Source organism: Rousettus aegyptiacus, unplaced genomic scaffold (genome assembly GCF_014176215.1).
Source record: "Rousettus aegyptiacus isolate mRouAeg1 unplaced genomic scaffold, mRouAeg1.p scaffold_m13_p_8, whole genome shotgun sequence".
NCBI lineage: Eukaryota > Metazoa > Chordata > Mammalia > Chiroptera > Pteropodidae > Rousettus > Rousettus aegyptiacus.
In genome coordinates this window covers 87,200,823-87,228,611 of record NW_023416311.1, presented here as the reverse complement: position 1 = coordinate 87,228,611, position 27,789 = coordinate 87,200,823, and the positions used below count along the sequence as shown (strand labels likewise).

General features: G+C 35.3%; 1 protein-coding gene across 5 annotated transcripts; it reads right to left on the bottom strand.

Annotated features, from left to right (window-relative positions):
- Positions 1-169: 169 nt before the first annotated feature.
- Positions 170-27,705, bottom strand: CUNH5orf34 (chromosome unknown C5orf34 homolog). 5 transcript variants are annotated; one of them, XM_016161119.2, is made up of 14 exons: positions 22,997-27,705; positions 21,017-21,225; positions 20,072-20,305; positions 19,842-19,931; positions 17,333-17,967; positions 15,521-15,622; positions 14,257-14,380; positions 8,951-9,042; positions 8,005-8,074; positions 7,173-7,343; positions 6,680-6,774; positions 5,430-5,528; positions 2,630-2,670; positions 170-1,720 (listed from the first exon to the last, which is right to left on the bottom strand). In XM_016161119.2, the coding sequence occupies exons 3-14, from the start codon at positions 20,264-20,266 to the stop codon at positions 1,530-1,532; spliced, it is 1,905 nt and encodes a 634-aa protein (XP_016016605.2). In that variant the 5' UTR covers positions 20,267-20,305; positions 21,017-21,225; positions 22,997-27,705; the 3' UTR covers positions 170-1,529. The 5 variants fall into 5 exon arrangements, with proteins under 5 accessions (XP_016016605.2, XP_016016606.2, XP_016016607.2 ...); XM_016161120.2 differs by having other exon boundaries at positions 21,017-21,222; XM_016161121.2 differs by lacking the exon at positions 22,997-27,705 and adding an exon at positions 21,889-22,989.
- Between the last annotated feature and the right edge of the window lie 84 nt (positions 27,706-27,789).

Sequence of the window (27,789 nt, the reverse complement as noted above, 5' to 3'; positions counted from 1 at the left end):
GAAGTGGGATTAAATTTACGTAGTTCAGAGACCACAGAAAATGGGAATCTTCAATCTCAAGCAAATTTAGGCTTCTCACAGAACCTTAAAGTGTGGCTCAGTATCTCAATTATAGAACTTTTCAGTGCTTGTCACACTCTTGGTTCTCAGCCAAAGGAAAAGACTCAACTGAGGGGGAAAATTACACAATTTTATTTATACAGCATAAAGGCTAATTAAAAATACCATCAAATACATTAACCACAATATTGGGTGCTTTCAGTCATGTTAACAAATTTTTTGTCTGCATGGAGTAGCAATTTGGCATTACTGTATGGCAGCATGGTACATGTTTTTGTAGAGTCTAGGCTTTCTAGAGCTACTGAGGGACAACATAGGTGGCTTCCTGCCACCAAAACAGAATGTACAATTCTTTCTCTGTAGTCTGTCTAAGGTCCAAAGGCACTGATTCATTTATACAACACATACTGAGTGCTCTTAATATGCCAGGCACTATGCTTGGTTACAGAATAATGGTGAAGCTCAAGTTCTAGTGGAGAATAGAGACCACAAAGTTGGATTTGTGCATGTGATGTAAAGGAAACAAATAGGGTGATGTAATAGAGAGTAACTGGGGGAGGCCAACTTTAGATAGGGTAGTCACCCCCTGCTGAGACCTGAAGGAGCCCAACCTGAAAGGAGCTAAATAGAGCATTGTGCCCATTCAGATCACTAGCATTATTCCTAATCTACTGTGCTCTGCTTGCTTTGCTATTTTTCTCCTTGTTTCCTCTGTTGCTTCTTCCTTTTTATATGAAATCAGAAGTTAATTGCTTCTTGGCCTTTTGGCTAAGATCAAGTCCAGAAGTTAATTTAATTAGAATATTTCTGGCTATATTTGGTATAATCTTGAAGTCTTTTTAGATGTATGGTTCTGTTTTTTTCCCAAGAGACAAAGTATAATAAATGGTACTTATGGTGAGCTCATTTCTTTTAGTTTCACAGACTTTGTAACATAAATCTTTTCAGATGTTCAAAAGAAATTAACATATCTGGTTCATGAGACAGTTCATATAAAATGTAGTCATTGCTAAAGTATTTGATTCTTAGCCTGAAGCAATAGTACTTATGCTCTTTTTTTTTTTAAGAACCAATTTTCTTCTCATAATTCTATTGAAAAATACTTGGAGTAGAGATTAGATAGCAAAAGACCAAATGCACACAACACTACATGTTGAAAAAAAAACTCTTGAATTTTAATAGCGAATGCTCCACAAGATAAAACAGCAACTATACTTATATATACGTTTTTCATAAATCTGAAATAAGAAATTGTTCAAAATTTCAAAAGTTCTTTATTAATAAAGTACATTATAAATATATTTTTAAAATTTATGTTAAGTAAAATACCTCCAAAGTTAAATGTCACTTCTCATATAATCATAGTACAGAAGTCGTATATACAATTCCTTGGCTTTCTAGTAATTTTATACTAGTCACTTGAAACAACACCCTTAAGGTTTAATAATATAGTGTAATAATTCCATTTTTCACTTTTTAGATTTTGATAAAAGACAGTCAATATCTTGAAGAATTTCAGAGGTTTTTTTCAATGCCACTGATACTTTCTTTTCATTAACTTCTAGCAAGTTTTCTGAATATTTTGGTTTATAATTATCAGAAGACTGTTCATTTTTCTTGTTAGAAATCTGGTTTAGGACACCACTGTTCTCCAATAACACTAAGTTGTTTAGTTAAGGAGTTTTTGCCCACATTTTTCATTATACAATATTTTTAATTTCAGAAAGGCTGGCCTTCATATTAAAATATGATTTCTCCATTGGAAGGAAGATCTCTTGGATTCATAATAGAGTTGCTACTTCAGAACTTATCAAGACTGTTCCTTAAAGATAAAAGAACTAGAGTATGAGAGGGAAAGAAAAGAGCATGTATGTATATGTTTGGATGGGGGTTTAGTGATAGGGAAGAAATAAAAGATTAAAAATCTCAGTAAACCTTTAGCTAAATTTACCAAGAAAAAAAGAGAGAGGACTGAAATAAAATTAGAAATGAAAGAGAAATTACAACTGATACCACACAATACAAAGAACCATGAGACAAACATGAACAATTATAATTATACACCAACAAACTGGACAACCTAGAAGAAATGGGTAAATTTCTAAAAACATATAATCTACCAAAACTGAATCATAAAGAAATAGAAAGTCTGAACAGACTGAATACTAGTAAGGAGATTGAATGAGTTTTCAAAACCTCCCCACAAACAAGAGCTCATGACCAGATAGTTTCAATGGTGAATTCTACCAAACATCTGAAGAAGTATTAATACCAATCCTTCTCAAACTCTTCCAAAAAATAGAAGAGGAGAGAACACTTTCAAACTCATTTTATGAGGCCAGCATTACCCCAACAACCACAACCAGACAAAGGCACTACAAGAAAATCCCAGACCAATGTCCCTGATGAACATAGATGCAAAAATCCTCAGTATGATGTACCTTCTACAGACAAGACGGACAGATCTTAAATATCTTATATATTTTCAAGGAAGCTCCACAATATATGTCTGGATTAATATAAAGTGCAAAGTTGTAATTAAGTGGAATATATTGTGCTTAAAGGATACAATTAAACTTTTGTATCTTTTCAAGTTCAGAAGCCACACACCTGCGGAGAAAAGAGAAGTAAATTCATGCTAGTTGTCTGATTCTTTTTTTTTTATACACAGTATTTCAAATAAGCATACTTGATTTTTTTCATAAAAGTTAGTATTTTAGAAGAATCTAAACATTAAGAATTCTCTTTATGTTGGCTTTATCAACAAATCTACTTGATTCAACTGATACCTATTGAGTGCTTTTAATGAGTAAGCCAGGTGAATAAAAGTCCCCACCTCAAAGAATTTTTAATCAAGTATTGATGTTTGAAGGTAATGGCCTTCCTACTATAACTCAGACTAACCTGGCATACCCTCCATTTTCCTCCTTAAAGGTTACTCAAATTTTAAAACCTACTAAAATCTCATCACTTTTGTAAAAGAAGTTATCTTACTTTCCTTAAATTCCTATTGATTATTTTAATTAATCATATTCTTAATGGTAATGTTTTTCCTTTGAACTATTTTATTTTCTTATCTTTATACCTAGATTGTCTCTTTCAGGAGAATGTATCTTTTCTTAATCTTCAGTATTTTGCACATATAGTAAGACTTCATTTATGTAGGACTCTTAGGGAATAGATAGTTTTGGAAGGCTAAATTTTTACACAGTTGAACTAAGTCACAAAACATAATTATTTTCTATTAAATTCCTTCTGGAACAGATTACCTACTCATTTCATTGTTTTCTTAAGCACAGTATACTAAACATCCTCTTCTTGACTTGAAGGGCTAACATTAAACATTACGAACATAGCTCTTACCATGTTCTACAGAAACAGATTTTGGGGCAACTAGTATGGGGTAGAGGGCTGTATACAACTTTAGCAGAACCTCTTATTTGTGTGTTCTTCCTCTTTTTCCTCATCAAGCTAGAATAAAATATGAGCAGTGGCACACAACTAGAAAACAGTGTGACTCAACTATCTCTCTGCAAAATTAATGAGAATATTAATGGCTATAACATCTTTTTATTCAAATCACTAGAAAAGTCTTCTTCCCAGTTCACAATAGGGTATGTGACTTGTCTACTTTACTGGCTTTACTACAGTGGACCACATGTACTTTCTTGTCAGCTTACACTCTTTCCTCATACTCCAGCCTATGGGGAATGACAGATCTTTCTCCTTGTTTTAAGCATCTGCGGTAAAGACCTGGATTCATTCTTCATCATTACAAAACACTATTTTTTTTTTTTTTTTTTTACAAAAGACACATTTTTCTGGCCATGAACAACAATACATATTACCTTTAATGTTGTTGCTCATATGATGAACCAACTTCTTATAAACTATCTTTCGTACTATTTTTTGACTAGCATTCCTACTAAAATGTTGAATCAGTAAGCTAGTAATAGATGGTGAGTTGGAAAAGAAATACTAAAGTACAATTTAGGTAGTGTTTATTGTGCAGTCTTTTCTCTTTCTTCAACCTACCCTCTTTGACAAGAAAACAATTTATAGTTGGAGATGTCTTAGGCTCTGCTAAGGAAATGGAGCTATTGCAAGTGGCTATATCTCCCTTCCTTATTCCTCCCTCCTCAATCCCTTTGTCTCTCTGCTGCTCCTCTTTGCTTTCACCCATAGCTGGTATCACCAATCTGCACTTCTCCAATCCCTCACTTTTCTATATGTCTCAACAGTTATCTTCTTCTAAGCTTTCATATAAAAAGGCATTTTACACTGTACCAGCTGAGCGATGCTGAAGTGACCAATTTTATAGCTATGTACAATTTCCCTTTCTTCCCAGCTGTGTTTTTTGCTAGCTACTTGGACAACTTTTCTGCTCACAGTCTGTAGTTGAAGAATGAGGGATCAGAAAAGCGGAATCCTTAAGATGCCTGAGATATTCAAATACTACTACTGATTTGATTTGTACCTCTTTCCCTAAGTAACTTTGGAAAAGGTGGTAGGAATCAGGTGTACTGTTTATATGTTTTTTCACCATACTATTTAAGACACCTTACACTTTTAAAGCTTCCTGAATTGTACTGGAATCCTTTTCCAATATATTCAGACTATACTCTCAGTGATACTAACCTTCCTAATGACTTTTCTTCTGGTACTTTAGAAACTCATAATTCCATCAAGTCTGAATTTCTTTATTGATTATAAGATCCATTCGAAACTCATACTATAGCTAACAGAGAGCACCTGCTCCATAAATATTATCTTCTCACTATCTCCACAGTCCAAAATATCTTTTTGTACCTTTGGCATTGCTTTTTCCTTAAAATGTCTTTAATTTTCCTAAAAATTCCCTTGAAGCCCATTTCTAGTCCCTGCACACCGAAAGGCACACAGGAGGGACTAAAATACTTACTTTATTTGTTTTGGCAATTAATTTTAGGGAGGTCATTAATAGGATAGGAATTATTTTTAAAATCAACTTTTTCTGAAAGCTTATGTGAGTCAACATTTTATTTTCTTTAGTATTACTAAAATTAAAAAAAAAAATCTTTTAAATTTTTCCATAAAGTTTTCAGGATGAATTTCTCACATTGAAAGAGTTGCTCATTTTGACATAAAGTTTTCAATGAATTTTTCTGAACTTCAGATAAAATATATGATGAACTGTAATAAATTATATATATGATTAAATATTGATCATTTTTAATCTTAAGGTATCAAAACATTATAGAGTTAAATACATTTAACTAAAAAAATGTTTTTCTTGGGAAAAAAGTCCTAGAGTTTACCATTTGGCATTTTAATTTTTGAGTATGAGTTAGCTCTTCTACACAGATTAAATTTAAAAGAAATATAAGTACCAATTTTCTTCAGGAACAGAAAATGAAGGGTGTGTGGGCATCTCTCTTTGACTAGTCTGTGTCAGTCTTCTGCACCATGATATTACTGTTGTCACGTATCTAGATTGAATATATTAAAAGAAATATTTGAAAAATGAAACTGTATAATATTTATAAAAACATTCAAAAAGTGGAAAGTCATTAAGACAATTTTGGAAAAAAGGATAAAGAAAATATTCTAAAGTGAGGCATTTACTGGGTAATTCTGTGAATCTTTTTCACTGGAAATAGAAAGCCAAGTTTTTCTCATTATTCATCAAAAATAAAATGATGTGCTCATATTCATGATTGAAAAAATGAGAATTAAAACTCAGAAGTTCAAATATCTACATTTTCTTTTTAGCTTTTCAAAGAAAAATGAGTTTCATTAAATTTTGTCATGTAAATGTATTTACAAATAAGACTAAGTAAGCATTTGCTTTTTCAAATTTAAAAAACACCCATTAATGCATACATGTAAACATGTATATACATATACATATGTACATATATACACACATGTACATATACATGTAATTATATATAACTCAGTGAATATACAAAACAGGTATCAATTGTAATAAAATGATCTAAAATGATTAGCTAAAACTAACAGCAATGTTTGCTAAAGACATGATCTTTTTGAGGCAAACTATTCAAACTAGCAATGAATATTAGAGCATTTAGACAAAAATGTAATAAAACTCAACATAAAAATAAACTCGAGGCTGAATGTTGTGAACATTCTCAAAGTAAAATCACTAAAATGTCAAGAACATCATAAGTACAATGATAACAAATTACATAAACCAAAAATAAATTACATAAAACTGATTTCAAGAATCCTCTCCATTTTAAGAATAACCATCAGCTAATTAATTTTTTATAAAAGTTTACTTATTTGTGGTTGCAAACCATATTTCAAATTGGTTAGGAGATTAATGGGTTAATTGGTTAACACAGCTGACCACACCTCCACAGCAAGTTATTTCTATAACACATTCACTTTGAAAAATCACTTGAATACAAATGGAAATGATTAAAGGTGACCTGATCTATTTAGTTATGCTAGATGTCACTCTAACTGTGAAATTGTGAACCAGTTGAAATTATTTCATTCACATTATACACATGTAAAAACTAAAACAATATATAATATGTAAATGTATGTCAATTAAAAGTAAAAATTATTTACTAACATGAAAATGATTTTTAAAATTGCTTCTCAGTACCTTTCATATGGTCCAGGGTGTTCAACCTGAATTAACTGATCGTGTCCATCAGGGAAAGTTAACTTACACCAACCTAAATTGAGACCTTGATTTACCTTAAGAAGCAAGGAAGAAAGGTAAGTTTTATCATTTTAAAATTAAAAAAAAAAAACCTCTTCTAACGTAACAATTAAAAAAAGAAGTGTATAAATCATTAAAATTTTGAATAATGTAAGTTATATTTTAAATGATATATGATAATATTTAACCATGACTGTTATATAACTATCAAAAGAAAAATACTAGTCCCTCTCTTTTAATGAGTTACCTTTATAAAGATGACTATTTGCTACACCTATCTTATTTTTGCTAGGAAATCCAATGAGGTCAGTAAAGCCTCTTAACAGATTTTAAACTTCAAAAAATAAACTGAGATAGAACAAAGAAAATAAAGCACCACACTATTTCCACAAATAAACATTATAAAACAGATTTCAGTCTGAAATATACTCACCTGTCTCTTTTCAATAAGAGAGCCAAAATTCCAATTTAGGGTTAGAGTAATGCCATCTAAAAAGATAACATGTACTTTGTCATCAGAATATGCAAGAAATCTTCCCACGTTGGGTATGAACAATTCTCTTAAAAGCAAAGGCAGTACATTGCTATCATTTGTCCCAGGTACCTAAAACCAAGTAAGTAAAAATAGCAGGAGGTAGAGTTATCCATTAATAAGATTTAAAAGATTAATGAACTCTGGGCAACTTTCAGATTCTAATTCAGAATTTGATATAGAGGAATCCTTATGTATATTTTAACTTTTCCAGAAGTGGATAGCCAGAACAGTCTATAACAAGCAGATTAAATTCTATTATCTTGGGAAAGTCACTGTTTTGCTCTGAACTTTACATAGAACATAGACGAAAATTAGGAACTATAGTAACATAAAGTATATAATCAATTTAGTATAGACATAGATTGAGAGTTACTTCCTCTAAGTCAGCATTAAAAAACTTACTTTTACAGCTATGGAAAGAGAGTAGAATACTATAATATCAATGTTTACAATAACTATGTTTTTACATACAAATCCAATCAATTCCCTGCCCTTCCCTCTCTATTTAAAAGAAGAAACAAAAACAAAAACAAACTATGTACATGAAAAATATAACTTAAAAGATTGATTTTGCAGTATTTATTAATGGATATTTTTCTGAATAAACCAATATTAATATTACAAAGAATTTCTCACATGACTTAGATGAACATAATTTGAACTCAGGAGTAAATATACAAACAATAAAACAATTAAAAAATATCTTGATTCTGAAATAATTTTGAGATACCATTTTCCAGCAGCATATATTATAGTTATGGCTTAAAGAAAGCCTCGTCTTGGCACAATGCTGAAGAATCCTGTGAAGATGAAAAACACTACTTAAACATTTGCAAATAATGGCATTTTTCCAATTCTAGGAAATCATTCTCAATGCCATATGACATTTCAGGCAAGTAGTTAATTTCTACTGAAATATGTCCAGACCTATTTTCTTCCAGAAATTCTTAGGCCCACTGAAGGATGTTGCTTCTTTGTGATAATCCTACATAGTTAAGGGTATTCCTCTAATTTTTAGCAACGAAATGACTCCAGATAGAATTTTCAGGTGTTCCATTTTAAAAGGTTATAGATTCATAGTACCTAAAAGGTTCAGCATAGGCTAAGAGTGGTGGGGATGTAAATCAACTGTCCCTAGGAAATCAAATTACAAATATGCTCCTTCAAATCTATTTTGGAAATTGCTCAGACATAATTTATAAAAATAAATAATTTAATCCAACAATCCACTTTGATTCTTCTGAGTGCTACAGATTAATTCAGAGAATTAAAACAAAAAAAAAAATGAACCAAAGAATCAAACTATATTTCCTCTGCTGTACACTATCATAAATTTTTATTATTCTGAGGATAATAAAGAGGTATGAAAATTTTAAATGTATCATCAAATCCTCAACTTGATTCCAAGGAAAAATAATGATGCCAAACTTACATAGAGTCACCTATTTCCTACCAACACTTGCTTGCCATATATGGATGTTTCCCCATATTTAACTTTACACTTTATAGTGATTACCTTATTTTATAAAGGATGAGACCAGAAAAATGGACAGATTTATCAAAGATACATATTTCCATTGTATCTACTACCAATTCTTAATCTTATCCTAACCGTCAGAGAAGGTATCAAGATACTCAGACACATAATACAGTTCAGTTTAATGTGAAGAACTTACCTAGTTGCCTGTTTAATTAGAGAACGTACCGAAAACAGACTTCCTGGTCTATCTGGAGGAAGGTTATGTACTGAATACATTTTCTCTTCTCTCTGAAAATTAGTTTAAAATGAAAAATCTCATTAATATTAAAAATTGGCCTTTATTACTTAGCTACTTTTTCTTGAAATATGTAATTAAATAGAAACAAAGCAATCAGTTAACTTGAAGAACATCAAAGGTATATTTTAAAGGTATTTTATGATGCTTTTCCATTTTCCCATTTTTTTCTATCTATTCAAAAGTTAATTTTTGAATAGCCTATAACTTACTGCCCAATTTAAATGTTGGCTATACTTAAATTAACATGGTTACTGACTTAATCTTTCTACACATTAGCATGAAACGTATCACAAGCTTTTACCCTTTAAGACAAAAAATAACTATACATCAAAAAACTATTTTAATTGAGTGACTTAATCTTATCCTAACTATCCTAATGGAATATTTTATTAATGGAATAACTACTGCTACAGTTCGTTTAAGACAATATTATTTACAGCCTCGGGTTCTTGAATTTTAAAAAAAATGTTATTTTGTTATTCCTCCTGTATTTCCCTTCTCAGACTCTTTAATGCTAGTGTTTTTGATAATTCTATCTTCAGCCTTTTCTGGCTTCCTGATTTTTCCTGGTTATTTCTACAGAGTTCAAAGCTATATTTATAATCATAATAGCAATGGCTAACATTTATTAAATAGACATGTGCTGGTGCTATGCTACACAGTTTACATGGATGATCTCATTTACTTCTCAAGATAATTATGAAAGATAAGAACTATTAATGCCTATTTTTAGATGAGGAAACTCAGGCTTGAGGACTAAGTGGTAGTAGAGATCTGTTTAACTGCAAGAGAGTACAGCCCACAGTTTACTATCCATGAGAGATGGGCTTTGACGTCAGACAAAGTTGGATTCAAATCACAGGTGTGCCTCTTATGAGCTATAATGATGGGCAGGTTACACAAACTTTGTAAGCTTCAGTACTACAACGTGTGAAATGGGGGGGATACCACCTACTATCCAGATCATCCTAAGGATTAATGATATAACACAGAAATAAAGCACATGGGACAGAATTTAGTATATACTAGGTACTCAAAAACCAGTCTTTGCCCTTTTATCCTGGACTATAGATTTGACTATCTAAATCTCCACTGGGCTTCTCCCCTGGATATCACAGACATCTCAACTTCGACAAGTCAAAAATGGAATTATCTTCATTTCAAAATTTGTATTTCCTCCTTCTCTACTTCGTATTTACCGCTGGTATGCCAATTATCACATGTTGTTCCCTCTCCTCAGTTCCCTCCTCCATCACCTCCCTGGGTCAGCCCTACACCTCCTATTCCTTCCGTCTCAGGAAAACCATTATGGAGGTCCCACAGAGAGGGTGAATCCCCTAGCGATATCCACAAGCATAGACCCTCTACTCCTGCTTCTTGGTTTTTTTTACAATTTCAATTTAATCGTATTTTTTTACTTAGTATCTGTCTTCCCTGCTAGAATGGAGCTTCATGAAGGCAGGGGCTGTATTTGTTTTGCTCACCTCCGTAATCCCAGCACGGTGCTTAGCACATCATAGGCACTCAAAATATCACATATTAATTATTTGTGTCTTTCTCTATTGGATATTTAGCTCTCTAAGCGTTCTTGCTTTTCTGCTACCCTATGTCTTCAATTCTAGAGTGCTTATTTTTCATAATTTAACCTCTCTGACATCTGGAATTATTTTATAATTAAGAGTGTCTTACGTTCATTATCAGGCAGACGGGGCTGTGATATAATTTAAATCTTCTATTGATCCTGGTAAGATCAACAAGCAGCCACCATCAAAACAATTTAGATTTGATAAAATTTCAGTTTAATACAGGGCCTGGTTCTACCACTCATTAATTTATCCAGTGATCTGACATTATTTTCAACTCCTTCCTTATCCTTGATATCTAGTCAGTCATCGCTTCTGTCTCGTTAGTATTGTTTTGTGTCCATCCCTGTCCTTTCTTTCTCATCGCCACTGCCAGGCCCTCATACTTTCTTCCTCGAACAACTTACTGTACATGTCTTCTAACTGGTTTTACTTACAGCTTGAAGTTCCACCTCTTCCCTACCCCGGTTCACCTTCCTCTGAAATGATCTTACAAAAATCTGATGTCACTTTCCTTCTTAAATCTTTCAGTGGCTCCCCAAATGCAATTGGGTTTCTCACGCCTCCTTTTTGAGTTAGTCCAGCTCAGTGGTCTAGCCTCTTCTGTGGACACCCCCCAACATGCTATCTCTGTTCTAGCCTACTGAACAACAACATTGTCATTTCTTTCGACACCCCACACTCACCCCGGGCGGTAGCCTCCAGTTAAGTAGCATTTATATTGTTCTACACATTAGCAATAACAGTATTTTGAACAACCCAGGACCTACCTCTAGTGTGGGTTTATTAGCAAACAAACAATTGATCAATAAGAAAAAGTCACAGTATAGAGTGCTAGAAGAAAAAAAGATGAGGGTACCGTGATAGGGAGTGACACAGGTAGCTGCTTTCATTTGGATGCTCAGGAAAAGCTCCTTGAGGAAGTGACATTTAAGTGGAAATTTTAAAGACAAGAAGCCAGCCATGCAAAGAATTGGGCAAGTAGAGTGTTCCCTTAGCTATACGCTCCTCTGCCCTCCATCCCTCTTTGTACAACTCTTCCTTTAGAATTACAGATCCTAGCTTTTCTGGAGTCGCCAAAACTGAGTCAGGCGCCCCCCTGCCCAGTGTGGTCTCAAAACATCAAGTTCTTATTTCTTCTTATTACACTGTGAGTACCTGTCACTCTTTCCTAGTTAAGTTTTTAATTATACAATAATTCGTTGCTACGTTTCTCTTGGAAAAAAAGTTTCAAAAGTACAAGTTAAGTCCCTCCCAATCCTCCTCCCTCACAAAATCGCAGACTCCTCCTCAAAAGTAACCAGCTAAGTGTATATCTATCTGCCCAGCTCTTTCCTTGTGCATTTACATGTGTATTATATACAGTACTATATAGGTTTTAGGGGAAAAGATATCATACATGTTCTTATACAACTTTTGCACTCAACACTGTCTTGGAGATCTTTCAGTATTTCTCTCTCCTACATTTCCCTCATTCTTTTGAACTGCTTCACAGCCTCCCCATAATCTGATCACGGAAGCTTACTGTAACATGTCCCTACTGATGAACAGTTTAGATTGCTTCCAGTTTTTTGCTACTACAATGACACAATCAACATGTTTGGCAATGCTTCTTTGTATATACATGCTAATATTTTTCTAGGATACCTAGAAGCAGAATTTCTGGCCAGTTTTGCTTGATATTATCAAACTGGTCTCCATGAACCAATTTACACTCCAATGGATACTATGAAAGCACCCCTTTTCCCACACCCTTGCTGGAAATAGATAGTATCATTTTAAGTTTTTGACAAGTTGATGAGTGAACAATCTCATGTCATTATTTTAATTTGCATTTCTCTGATGTAAGTAGTAAGAATGAACATGTCTTCAAATATTACGGGTTATATACATTGCCTCTTCTATTCTTATCATAACCATTCTTGTCCTTTATTTATTTTACTATTAAGATCTTTTCATTATTGACTTATAGATTATTTTCTTTACCTGCTTTATCTAAGTTAAATATTTAAAATTTAACATAAGTTTGAAAATTTCAAACTTATCAACCTTTTCTTTTCGGCCTTCTGGTTTTTTGCATTGTATTTAAGAAGGCTTCCCCTACCCTAAAATTAGAAACACTGCTCTCCCATATGTTCTTTTAACAATTATTAAGTTTGGTTTCTTATATTTAGCCCTTTAATCCATCTGGAATTTATTTTGGAGTATAAATGAAAGTAAGGAGCAAACAATTTTACCCTGAAAAGAGAGCCAATTGTTTCTAAATCTTTTCACTCAAGTAGCGAGAGGAGAGTGAAAATGTTGCACACAGAAAGGTCTGAGAGTGGAGCCTAAAGCAGTCCACCACAAAGGCATAACTTGTTTAGAAGTTCTGTGCTTTATCCCTGAAACTCATGCTTCTATTCCACGTGTTTGCTTCAGTATAAAAATTATCACCCCTTCTCCTGACACCTTTGTGTAAAACTGAAGCTCCAGGAAGATGTTGTATTCATCTTGTAGTTCTGCGAACTTGTGATACACAGCAGTCAGCAGTGTAGATATGCATACCCACTTCATTTGCCTGTTTGATTGTTGCATGTACCACACACACACACACAGATATGTGTGTAACTGGTCATACTTTCATTTGCTTGTTTACCCGGGGCCTAACAGAGCACCTGCCTGGAGTGTTCAATTAATATTTACTGACTAAATGAATACTTTCCTACAAATATAACCCAGCAAGGGATCTGTTCCAATATATACTAGAACAGTTATGAATGAAATAATATTTGTAATTTACTTAAAGATAAATAGGGAGTGGAGAGAATAGTGGGAAGTATAGATGGAATGAGTAGGTGATGGGTACACGAAGGTCTGTTACACTTGTCTTTCTACTTTTGCATATGTTTGAAATTTTCTATAGTTGAAAAAAAAAACCTGCTCCATTTTTAACTCCTCTCTAGCATTTCTGATAATATCATCACTTAAATACTCCATTATGTAAGAGAGAAAGAAAACATTTATTATGTTCCATTTGCAAAGTAAAGCCACGTGATATTATGGTGATCCCAATAAAAGGGTGGATGTCAAATGTTGGGAACAAGCAAATATAGACTTATTAGCAAAATATCCACATTATTACATTTTGATCTGATATATTAAATATATCATGTTATGTTTCACTGTTTTCAACAACAGAAAACAATCTTGTTCAACTTTCTAGTTGTGTGGAAAGATTTAGGAGTTAAGAGATATTTAACATATGCAAACAGTACATGTTAGGGAAAACAGAAAGTGCTTTTTAATGTGCAAGTATTAATTCAAAGAAGAATATTGATTCAAAGTGATGCAGCTGGTTCTAGTGTTTACTACTGATAAATTCTGTAACAGAAGAAATTTAACTTCTGATTTAAACACAAATTGCTTAGGCAAATGGAAGACAATACAGTATGAAAATAGCTATATTAAAAATAAGGTGGTGAATAATTACTATGCCAATGATGGCAGTAAGGTTATATTAATTGTCCAGACTAAGTAGTAAGAAGCAATGTTATATAATGATCAAATATCCCATATATATTCAGAATTATCTGGGAACAGCTTTAAAGCCAAAAATCTTCTTAAGCTTTGTCAGCTTACCTCTTCTGATCCTTCTTGAATGGAACAGTATGTAAAATAGTTCCCAAAATAAGCTCCTTCAGATTTGAAAACAGATCCATCTCCAGGATAAATCTCTATTGAGTTCATATTTTTATGGGTAAGTCTAAGGAAAAGAAATAATCATTAAAATTTTTTTATGTAATTGAGATCAAAGCATATATGAAGACAATCTTAAAAAAAAAAAGCAAAGTACAAGTTTTTACCTATTTAGCAAATAGATAATTGCACAATCTCCGCCCTCAACTAGCTAACTTTTTTTTTTTTTTTTTACAAAGAATAATAGAACACACCGAATTGGTCAATGTATCTATTTCAACAACTGAACTCGGTTTCTGGAAGTCAGGCATCTTGCCTTATCATCCTGGCATCCCCACTGCCAATCACAATAGCTGGCACGTAACAGTCACCAAAGCAATGCCCATTGCAGGTGCTAAATATAATAACTCTAGAACCTGAAAATAAGATTATTCTTTAAGAATGAAACTAGTTGAATCAATACCTGATGGATGAGATTAGCCATGTGGAAAAGGAGCCATTCCTAAGAGAAGGTGACTGATTGTAACCTGGTACAATCAAGGTATTGGGTATACAATGTATAAAAACTTAAGCCAAGTCAATTTTATTGAAACATGTATGATTACATTGTCAGAATTAAGTAGGTCTTCATGCAGGAAAAGGAGTGCCCAAAGAAGGAATATTTCTCAATACTCTTCTAGCATTGTTTAACGGAAGAGAACCTATGGATCTGGCCAATGCTAATATTCTGGCCACAGTAGAGGGTATACTTTGTGGCAAGAAAGGGATAATTCAATGGAACAGAGCAGGCAGAGAACGGCCATTCAATGAATATTTGCTGAGTGAATGAAGGCCAAAATCTCCCTTAGGCTACCTAACTTCTCTGATTCCATGCTCAATAGGCAACCTTGTGATGCGACTAATTCAGACAGCTAGATCCCCTGATGCTTGGAAGGGGTGTCCTAAATAGCTGACATAAGTATTTCATTCACTAGCAAAACTAATCCCTCATTGGCTTTGGAGTTGTCACAAAAATCTTGTGAATACGGTTAATGCGAATTAGTAGCAAGAGCCCTGTGTGTCCTAATCTAATTAAGTTTTGAGACCGGTAAACCTCAGGACCAAACACAGGAGCATGGTGGCCCCCACAATACTAAGTCGTCTTGTAGGAGTCTATCTGTAAGGCTAATCTCAACCCCTCTGTGACATCACTGAATAAGTGCCTTACCGATACGTAATACCCTTGTACCAAACCACTTTCACTAGTTCAGGATAGGGATATTCTTCTTCATCAGACTGTCTCAGTGAAAGTGAATTGCAAAAATTCCACCTGTGAAGGATAAAATAGAAGCTATTGATTCTGGTTGCACAACATAATTACATTGAGAAGTGAACAAAATAGTACATCTGTAACAAGATTTCTTTCTGGCTTAATTCCTTAGATCAAAAAAAGTAAAAATTAATATGAAACTATATTAATGAATTTTAAAAATGAGTCTTATTTTTCCATGCATTTTCAATTATCTCATTATTGAATCTCAGCACAGTTAAACAGATGAACAATTTTGCTAAACTTTAAAATTTAAGATTCAAACAACAAATATTTACTGAAGTACCTATGGGGGCCAGGCTCTGTATATACACTAGGGATATAACACTCAAAAGGCAAACATGGGCACTATCCTCAATGGACATTCCTATCCTGCAGAGATGTTAAATAGTAAATACTAAGCATAAAGAATTAGTAGATGCTATGGGGATTGATGGGAACCTCATCCTGTCTACAGACTTCGGGATAACCAACCACAGGAAATAAGGCTTACGTGGAGACCTGGAAATGAGCACTAATGAATCGAAAGAGGAAAAGGGAGTGTTCCTGGCAGAAGAAAGGGCAGGTGTAGTGGTGAAAGAAAGCTTGAACAAGCGTTCTAGGGATTGCAAGAAGCCCAGACTACCAAGGATAGGCAAAGCAAGGGCAAAGGTGGTGAGAGAATAGAGGATTACAGATATTGGGGGGCCTGTTAATCCATGTTTAAGGATAATAGATTTCAATCTAAAGCCAGTGGCAAGTTATTGAAAAATTGTTAATTTAAGAGCACAGATCTCTTTTGATGAGTACTTATAATACTGGAATTTCCTATTTTAACTAGATAATCATGACAAACATGAAAATCGTTCCCATATTTTAAATAACAAGTATGTACTCAGAGACTACCTGGGATCAAATCTCGATTTTCATACTAGCTATGTTACTTTGCCTAGGTTATTTAACATTTGTGTCTCAAGTTCCTCTGTAAAATGGATTTACCTATTTCATAAGGATGAAATAGGTAAAGTACAACCATGCCTGGCACATAATGAGTGATATGTGTTAGCTATTATCATTATCATTACACTATTTATACGAAGTTCATGTTACAAATCTATAACCAATAGGTAGGTATTCACCTCTTAGTGAAAGTAAAAGGTTTCTACGTAGCCATCCAGAAGCATCACCGTGTTTGCCTCTTTTGAAAATGGACATATTTACAGTCAGTTAACCAAAGATAGGGATGGCCTCTGAGGCCAGGTATGAAAGAACCCATGATCATAAACTTGTCACATCTATGTTCCAACAATCAAAGTAACAGGCTCCACTGAACGGTAGCAGATGTTCCCCTGTGCTTGCTCCCACAGAGCCCTGTGAAGATCCCTGGGCTATCCCTCACCACACCTTAATAATCTTTTCAGTGACAATGACCTTCACTAGATTCTAAGCTCTCATCCTGTGTTTTAGCCATCTCTCTAGTCTCTGTGTGTAACAAAGTATCTAGTGTATAGTCAGCCTTCTATAAACATTCAACTCATGGACATAGAGTAAGAAATGTAAATAATATATTTTCTAGGGAAATTTACTATTAGTTTAAAACAAAGTTTTGGATTAACTAAATGAATTTTCCTTATGACTAGTAATTTAGGAAGAAAAATTATCCTTTGGAGGACAAAAGGATATCCTTTGGTTCTGAAAAGCTTTATGACAAGTAAGTCTTTCTTCCATTACCTGTGCAGGTGTGGGACAGGACAGCTGAGTAACAAGGCCCTGGGAAGAACAGAAACCTCTTTTCCTCCTTCCTCTGAAACATCAGAAGTTAACGTTCTATTCTGGATGACATTTACAGCGATTCCAGCCACACTGCTCATTTTATTATGGAAACGAAGTGCTAAAGACAAAGGATATTTCCATTCCTCTGGACAGGAGTTCACAGACCAGTGCTGCTTTACCCACGTGTATATGCAGGTGTGCTTTGTATCAGGCAAAGGCAGTCCTTCCCTCCCTTCAGTTCCATTTACACAACTCTTCTTCTCTAAAGGTTCTTTGGAATTCATCATCTGATAGTGAAGTTCATTTTCTTTATTCTTCAGTCTCTGTCCATATGTACAGATTTTGCCTGCTTTTTCAACTAGTTTGTCCTTTTTCACTTGATTATTTTTTTCTGACAATACTACAGATGAATCCGGCTTCTGGCTCACTTTACACAAAAAATGTACTGTAAATTCATGCTGAGATTTGGGTAAGCAAAGGTATGCATGACCATCTAAAGATGATATCTTCACCATGCCACTCTGCATGCATATCATGCCATCGTCAGCATCAAGACTGGGCCACCTTACTTCTGAGATGTCAATGAAGATACGCTGAATTGAGGGGAGAAAAAGAGATGGTGAGTATTTTCTGTTAACAGACCAATTTTTCCAAACATTTGATTCTTACGTATTGGGTAATAAAGCTCTTAAAGTATTATGTTTTACAACCTAGAATGAAAAAGAAGAGCCCAGTGTCAGGTTATATATGGTTTTCCACAGAATACTGATATCACTAAGATTACCTCCTTAAAAAGAGGTAAAACACACACAAAAAATGAGAAAAAAAGAAAAAAAAAATTCATCCTGATTATATTTAGTGTTACACATATTTCATTTAAAATGTACAATAAATTAGAAATAAAGAGATTTTCAGCCCAAAAGTCTATTCTGAAAAAGAATAAAAATGAGGGAAGAGCAGCACTATGATGTGTTGTATTAAAAGCGATCATAACTTAAATAGTATGGAACTAGCATAAAAATCATTAACAAAAAATATCTCAGAGAATACAGAAAAAGATAATCATATTTTGAAATGTTACATGCGATAACATAAGTTTTTCACGATGAGTGAGTGAAAGGGAAAAGTATTTAATAAATGGTACTGGAATTATTGACTAGCATTTTGAAAATGCTATCTTAAAGAGTTATCACCTAGACTAAGTAAGATAACATATATAAAGTACTTGTCCTAGTTAAGCACCTGGCATACCATATATTAAAATAAATTCCAGATGGTGTAAAGAGTAACATTTTTAAAAGTTGAATTCTTTAAAGGTAAATTGATTCTAACTAATAACAAAAACACACTTGTAACAAGTGCCTGATACATCTTTCCATGTAAGATAAAAATAGTATGTCAAATAAGTTTTTAATCAATTAATCTTGTCAATAGTTAAACATTTCAACTCTCATTTATGTAAAACATTAAATTTACAAAAACTATTGTCAAGAAATCCTCTTAAATTTACAGTGCTATCGCTGTGTATAGATGTTAGTACACTAAAATTAAGGGCAGTATTCATTGATGGCAAAGCTGGTTTGTAGGACGGTCAGTTAAGTTCTCTCTTTTAGAATCAGACTATCTAACTATCCTACTGTAACATCAGCAGCAAACTATGCAGTTTCAATTAATAAAGTTATTCAAAAGTTACAATGGGAAAGATAGCCTTGTAGACTAAGTTACAGCTTAAAATTTGTTATGGCTTCTTTGCCATGAGACAATATAATAGAAAACTACTCGGTAGGCAGGCAAGCATCATGACAGTAGTGGAAAGCGGTTAAAAGACAGAAGAGTCTTCAGAGTTATACAAACTGGATTCAAATCCTGACTTTGCCATGGACAAGTTAAGTAAACTCTCTGTGATTTAGTTCCCTCTCCTGAAAAAAAGGGTTTACTATCCAGCCAGTATACCTTTGCTGACAGGGTGGACACCCATTTTGATATGCAGGTACCCGAGGCATACTGGTGTTATTAAATATTTTTAATATTCCTAGTTCTTGGCACATAGTAAACCCTCAATAAATGATACTTATAATTACTCCTAAAAGTTCAAAATAGAATATAAGCAAAAGAATAAAATTTGTTTACCCATGAGTAATTATACATTTCTACTACGCATTAACAAATAACAACACATAACCTACTAAAAATGGCCACGTAATTTCTTAATTTTGACATCTCTGAGAATCAAAAATTTACCAATCTGAAATAATCTTTGGCAAAAAAAAAAAAAAAAAGACGAATAATATAATTTCTGTCTCAATTTACAAAATATCAAAACTCCCTAGACTGGTGAAATATAAAGGCTTAAGCATTCTACAGCAGCATGTCTATTTCCAAGCATCATGAAAAAAAGGACTAAATATTAAACTATCTGTTTCTAATTACTTATCCTCAAATATTAAAATTGGATTTAAAAAATTACCTTCTTTCCTTCGGGTGGTATAATGCTTTCAGATAAAAAAGGGCAAGTGGCAAAAGAGTTTCGAAAATCTAGGGCTCGCTGTAGTTGCTCCTACAAAAAGATATGAATGTAATCTTAAAAAATGATTTGAAAATATTTGTAATTCAGAATACAAATTACTTTCCATATTCTAGCCACCTCAACAACATTTTGGTATTAAAAAGAGTAGTCTTTTTATCATTTTTACTTACTCGGTAAGTGCTAATAACAAAGTGTGTCCTTTGACGAATTCTTTCTGGTTGTTCTAAAGGATGTGCTGAAACAGGGGGTGCTTTTTCAAATAAAAATTCAGAGCCACAGGGAGAAAGCTGGAGTCTAGAACCATCAACATATTGTACTTGCACTGAATCATCTTCATAAAGTACCATTTGCACTTCAGCCGCCATTACTATAACTATGAATAAAATGTCCTTCCAAGGAGAAGACTGAAGGAAAGAGAAAAAACAGTAGCAAACAGTTCTCTTCATGTATAAAAGTGCTATGGAAATAAACAGACATATAATCTAGGAACATAAGTAAATTACATTGCCATGGCATTTACTTTTGTTGGAGGAAAATTATCTTATTACATAGCCTTAAATAATCTGAGTTGAAATCCTTAACAGAATGCCATGGTTAACCCTTAAGGTTTAACTCCAGTGTGGGAAGATAACCTAGAGGGAAAAGATATCCCACCAAGTTATAACTGCCTTTATAATTGCAGTAGCGTTACTTCTCTTGAAGTTTAATTTCTGAAAATTATATTCTCCAGTATCTCATTTCAAATAACAAGTCAATTCTACCTTTGCACTGAGAATATAGCAAATCATTTGTAATATATGCAAAAGGCAGGCAAAAAGCAACTATTATGCCTAAAAGAAAAGAACGCTTGGATTCTTGTCCCTAGGCTGGCATTAAGGAAACAGCTTCATGTCACTACTGAACAAACAAATTAATTTCCTAGTGTCTTAGATTCATCCTCATCTCACTGATTTCAATTTCCTCTTATCCTTTCTCACCCCATGCCCTTTCTAACCCCGTCCTCTAACAGGACATTATCTCCTTCTACTAAAGTGATCAAGATTCATCCTACAAAAGAAAATAACTTCCCATAGATACCACTATCCCCAGTTTACCCCTATTTCCAACCAACGAACCTTTCAAGCATAGCATCCAGTCATTGGCCACTTTCTTCACCATCAAGCTTCAGTCCACTGCAGTCCAGCTTTCTCCTTCACCTCTCTACCAATTGTTTCACTACAGTCACCAATGTCTCTTTACACCCAATGACTTCAGTCTTCATCCTACTCAACTGGTAAAACTGACAGCACTGTACATCTTCTGCAAGAAATACCTTTTTCCTCTGCTTTTTATTAAAAAAAAAAAAAAAAAAGGCTGTCACGTCTTCCCCTCTATGTCTACCTCTGGTTTTTATTTCATCATTCTTCATCATTTCCTTAAATCAAGGATTCTTGAAGACCGGATCTTAGTTGTGCCATTTCCTCTTCTCTTACTTATACTCATGTTGATTTTATGCCCACTCTTGCTTTTGTTTCCTTGTTAAATCTTATTCCCCTTTCAATATATGTAATCGGCTACATATGATTGGCCTATAATCGTTTGTGGACTATGTCAGGATATAAGTCAATATTAAATGATATGGTCTCTCCTGAAGATAAAACACAATTTTTTTTTCTCTAAAGAATTTCCAAGTTGACCTGACCTTTCGCCAGAGCTGTCAGCTGTCTGCTAGACCTGTCTTCATGTCCCTGTCCCACAGATAAATCAGACTCGAAATAACTAAAATGGAATTTAATCACTCTCACCAAAAAAGACTTCCGTAATATCTCCTAATTTCACTTTCACTTTACCTCCCTCAAGTTCAGTCTACATACGGTAGCCAGAGGGATCTTTTAAAATACAAATGAGATTTAACACCTCGTGGCTCACAACCTACCACTTGCACTTAGAATAAAATCCAAATTCCCAACAATGGCCTATAAAAACCACACAATGTGGCACCCTTTACCTCTCGAAATGGCTCTCCTGACTCTTCCTTGTTCAGGACACTAGCTCCACTGGCCTTTTCAATGTTTTTTAAACAAGCTGTTTCTCATCTCAAACCTTTACTCTGTTGTTTCTGCCTATGCCTAGAGTGTCCTTTTTCTGGCTCATCACATGGCTGGATCTTTGTGACCATTAAGATCTCAGCATAAATATCACTTCCTCAAAGGCCTAACTTGACCATATCAATTAAAGTTGCTCCCAAATATCTCCCAATTGCTTTTAGTTTTTTTTCCTACTAGGATATAAACTCAATCAGAACAGAGACTTCGTTTGTCTTATTCACAATTGTATCCCTGGCACCTAAAACAATACTTGGCAAATAACAAGGGTGCAATATTTATCTAATGATGAAAGAATACGTAAAATTTTAAATTTTTTGAATTCGCAATTTGAGTTAATAGCATCTCACTTAGCAATAGTTGATTTCTCACTATTTCCCTCCACCTTCTTGTAACAAGCTCCCTAATTTTTAAGTGTGTCTCACGGACCTGGCTCCTCCTTTCTGTGGCTCTGAATTTCAGGCCATGAACTCTCCCTTCAGTTCCTGCGACTATCTCGGACCAGTTTCTAGCTTCTTCACTCGCCAATCCATTTATCGCATTGCTGTCATTGGTAACTTTCCAAGACCCAGACCATACTAACCACTATACATCACTAGTTTACATACTTGTTAAACAGCAATAAATATTCATAGCCATATGATATCTACTTGCTATTTCAGAAAAAAAACAAGTACATATACACAGGTGGAAAACTTACATTTTCTGATACCAATTGGGAAAAAGTCTCTATCTTTGATTAAGTTTTTTACTTTTTAAATAGTTTATTGAGGTATAATTGTTGTTTAAAAAGAAGCACACACAAGAAACATTTTCTAAAGTTCTTGGCATATTAATCCGGCTCCAATCCACATCTCCAGCCACAACTCTTTTTTACTCCTGTTCGTGTTTTTACCACCCAGCACATTACGTCTCAGTATGTTTAACGATCAAAAAGCCACAAGACTGTTCCTGACATCAATGAGAACCTCATTTTTCAAAATGCGATATTTAGTTACAGAAAAAGCTCACCAAACAAACGTCTTGAATTTACACAGCAGTTCTGGGCTGAAAAGTCGTGGAAATGAGACCAATCAACGGCCCCTGAGCTTTAATTTGCCAAAATGCTCGAAGCCGCAACATATGCGCCTGCCCAAGGCCGCTTCTCGAGAAATATTTCTTGAATTTGACAAATTACCAACAAGCGATGTTTCTCGAAAGAAAACAATCACAACCGCAGAGGAATAAGGCCACAGGGTGTGTGTTTTGGCCAACCATCCATTAAGTCTGAGTAACTGTTACAGCAGCGGCGGCAACGATGACCGCGGGAAGGAAACACAGGCAAACAACAGAAATTCAAATCTTCCCTCACCCTGGGAAAGCCGCTTCCTCTCCGAAATACAGAAGACCGGAAGTCCCGCCTTGACCGTGCCACGCCCCCCGCCCCGCGCCGTTCACTCCCATTGAAGGGCGGAGCCGGAAGTGGGCAAGGTGAAGTTCTCCCAGTCCGGATCTGGCGGGCTGCACTCCGGTGTTTTTGTTTCCGGTACACCACACGGATCCTGTCCGACCTGGTTGTGATGCAAAGCCTGTAAGGACGAGCATTCTGATAATCCAGCCAAGCTGGCCACAGGGGTAGGTTTTAATGGAGTGTTGCTTATTTAAATAATCTAAACGACAGTTATATCTCAATAAAACTGTTAACCTGACCAAAGATAGAGAACTCCTGTTTTCCTAATTTGGTATCAGAAAATATCCTTTAACTGTGTGTCTGCACCTATATTCTCAAATAGCAAGTAGACGTGTCCACTATATTTATTGCCATTAAACTATGAAGCGCCTATGTGCTAAACAATCTGGGGACTAAAGCAGGGGATGAGACGGAGGATCGAGGACGGGAACTAGACATTAACCACAAAGAAACGACTAGACGAAAATTTGATCACCGTTATGGTGTTTTAAAACAAAATACAGAAGTCTGTGAGAGCATATAAGAGGCAGAACTAACCTAGGCTGAGGAAGCATTTCCACTGAAATCCAAAGGATAAGTAGGGGTTAGGCAGGTGGAGAAGGAAAATTTTCAATCTGAGATAACAGCTTGTGTTAAGGTCCTGAGGCCCAAAGAAAGCTCTTGCCCCTTTAAAAGGGCTGGAAGAAAGCCAAGTTGAGTTAAGAATGATTAAAGAGAAAGAGAGGCCTCCAGGGTAGAGAAGCCTGAAATGGGACTATAAAAGGTAGGCAGGGGCAAGATCATAATGAATTTTTAAATTATGGACTTTAAAGCAGTGGTAAACTATTACAAGGGCTTTAAAAGCAAAGGTGGCAGCACCAAGGGATGGGGAGAAGTCTAACTCCTGAAATTTCTCTCCATTTTTAAAAGTCTGAGATGCAAACTAACTTCAATCTTATGTAAAGTTTAATGAGAGCATCCTTAGACAACCGTTTCCACTGACTTGCTACATTGGTTTGCATTATACAGTGCTAACCTAGGTCCTATCCCACTTCCTTTTTCCTCTCCAATGTCTACGGACCTCCTGTATATAAATTGTCTACTACTGAGGGTTTTTGTGACGCTATTTGTATTTTAGAATGATTCCTGGGACTGAGTGGTGAATGGATTGTAGAATGTTGAGAGCATATGTGGGAACCCAGTAGAAGACATTTTTAAAAGCAGCAAGAGAGACACAATAGTGCAGACTCAGACTGGACAGTGAGGATGGAAAGCACAACTCCAAGAAATATTTTGGAGATTAACTATACAGTCTTCGTAATGAATGAATGTGGGGGTTTGAGAGAGAGGTAGGAGTTAAAAATGGTTCCAGGTTGGGTTGTTATTAAGTGCCATCAAAGAGAGGGGGGATGTAAGAAGAGCAAGTTTAGGAAATAGCGTGACTTAAATTTTATAAATCCTGGTGGAAATGACAAGTTAGCAAAAGTCTAGCATCAGATTAGAAACAAATCTGGTCAATGCCTGATAACTGCTAACTGAAGGTACAGTAGAGGATGAAATAGTCCAAGGATATTGTGACATGAGAAGGGAATGCTTAGGAATGAGCTTTGAGGAACACCAATACTTACCGATTAGGTAAGGGAAGAGAACTCCACAAAAACACTGAGGAACAGCATAAAGCTAGAAAGCAAGCTATTGCATTCTACAGGTTTTCAATTTTGGTGTCACCTGACAGTATCAGATATTGCCTAGAGAACATGCTAAAGAATGACACGTCTACTAGATTTAGTGACATGGAAGTCCCTGGTGATTCTACTGACAGCTCTCGTATATAGTGGGAGCAGAACCTACAATGTGTGTGAAGAGTAAACAGAATGGAAAAAGATAGGACAGCACTTGAGAAATCTGACCAGGAAGCAGAAATAGGACTGTAGTTGGAGAGAAATGTGAGGCATGTTCAATAGCTCATGCAAAGAGCCAATGGAGAGATAAAGAATACAGACCATGTGATAATAGAACTCATGAATGAAATGGGTAGGATTAAAGTACATTTTGAATAACTGGACTTTATTAGGAGTGATATTTCATGTACAAGAAGAGGGATGGAGTGAAGATGCATTTATGTACATTTGGTGGATTTTTTTTCTGTGAAACATGATCATTTAGGGGATAAAACAGATTGAAGGGAAAGGGTTTAGAGTTGATAAAAGGAATGAAGAAACACAGTAAGATTATAGGCAGTGCTAACAGCCTAATTGAAGGTGGCGACTATGAATTTACAGTGGCACAAACCTACCAGAAATATGACCAGCTGTCTGGATACAGCAGCAGTATCAGATTCAGGTTTGGTGTCTTGCCGGGCTGATACAATACGGTAGCAGCATACATGACCCTAAAATACTTGTATCTGCTAAAGTCTGGTCAGCTGAAGCCCACCAGGCTCAAGCCTATAGTCTGACAAAGTCATATTCGACTTGAAAGCAAGGGAGCACACTCCAGAGAAACCACGAATGGCATTCTCCAGAGGGGAGGAGGGCACCATCTTTGGTGAGGTTTGGGTTCCTGCTAAAGGATTTTGTTGAAGCTCTAAGAAAAGGGAGATCAGTTCTGGGTTGGATACTCTTTCTGCAGCAGAATTAGTAGATGGGGACCAACTAAGGTTGGAGTCCTGTCATGACATGAGGGCAGTTTAGCAACTGAGTGTTCCAGGAATAGATTGGCGGGGATAGCAAAGAAATCTGGACGTGTCAAACAGAGGGGTCATGATGACATTTTATAGCTGCTTCATGACCTTGACAGTGTTTCCTGTTAACTTTGCTGCAGACTTTATCTGTCAGTCCTCCTGGCCTGGTTAATGACAGGTTTCCACCCTCCCCCTTATTTGAGGTGATTTTTCAGTCCTTCATTCTTGGGCAAGTTTTGACTTTTTATACCAAACATCCTCCTCTCACTAAATGTAACTGATTTTTTAAAAAACAAATTACAACTCAATCCATACCTATCAGTCTCCTGATGAGATTTAATGAAATACCAAATCATAGAATTGCCTCTGCTTTCTGACAATATCCAATCTAGAGTAAACCTCCAGTTTCTTAGACCCTCTCCCAAACTATCCAAAGCCCAAATCCTGTAATAGGTTGTTTCTAACACCTCTGACACACTCCTCAGTTCCCCATGGAACTGTGCATTCTTGGTAGTCTGTGGCTGGAGGGCACTGATAACACAGTCCAAGTTGATGACATCACTGCCAGGTTCAAGCCAATGTCTGTACTTTGCCAGAAGACTGACCCTCACTGGCACCTTTGTATCTTTGCTCTTTGGAGGCTTGTGCTAATATTATCCTTACAAAAGACTTACTGACCCATATTTCTGGAAGACATGGCAATCCTAAAGGCCAACATTTACAGCACAGGACCAAATTTTCACGTCCACGCGTTCCTTGATGGCCTCCTGTTTTAGTGTTAGCAACTCACTCAGACTGTGGTGGAAGTAATGTTGCCTGCAGCTTTTGAATACAGGCTCTCCTTGGGTCTTTTGGAATTCCCCACTGCCCAACTCCAGCTGTCACATTGTAAGAAGTCCAAGCCATGTGGACAGATTATGTGTAGGTGGTTCTGGTTGAGTGATGCCTTCAAGTCACCTCCAGTTATCAGCCACTTGAGTGAAGACTCCAGATTACAATCCCCAGCTGTTCAACCACAACCAGTCCCTAGTTTCTTCCCTAGCTGAGGCCTCAAACATTATGGAATAGAAAAAGCCATCACTACTGTGCCCTGTCCAAATTCCTAAGCCACAGAATCCATGAACATAATAAAATGATTATTGTACGAAGACACTAAGTTTGGGTGGTTTAAGCGGCATTAGTAACTGGAATATATGTCGATCCTGTTGGAGGCTGTCATGAATAGAACAGTGACAGGCGACAATGAGATAGTGGACAAAACCAGATGGTTATTCACAGAGAAACTGTTAGAAGTTTACAGTATACTCTGTTAGCATATACTTGGCCCTTGGTCTACTATCCTGTCTCTTCTCGACACTATCTTCTCCCTGCTCCTAAGAGTTACAGTGAGCAGAATCTTTAGAGAACTGCGGATTAAGGTAATAACTACCATGTTATGGAAGCCATGAAAAAAAGTTATATTAGAATTTCCAAAAACCCCAATTGCATGTATACATCCCTTTTATAATGAGAAATCTAAGTTTTAATGTTTTATATTTGCTAGTTTTTCCAACTAGACTTGTCGTTGAACTGGATTCTTATTCAACAGACACTGAATAGAATATCATCTATTCTAATGTAGTTTCCGATTTCAAGCCATAATTTTATGTAAAAAAGTTCAACAGAAATCATTTAAAATACTAGGATACCACT

Bases quoted from the DNA above. Each gene is read 5' to 3' on its own strand.
- CUNH5orf34 (XM_016161119.2), bottom strand. From the start codon at position 20,266: ATGGCGGCTGAAGTGCAAATGGTACTTTATGAAGATGATTCAGTGCAA. The intron at 9,043-14,256 runs GTAAGCTGACAA...ACTAATTTTCAG, and splicing joins TTCAAGAAGGATCAGAAGAG to AGAGAAGAGAAAATGTATTC. The intron at 2,671-5,429 runs GTACTTATATTT...TTTTCTCCGCAG, and splicing joins TCTGTTCCTGAAGAAAATTG to GTGTGTGGCTTCTGAACTTG.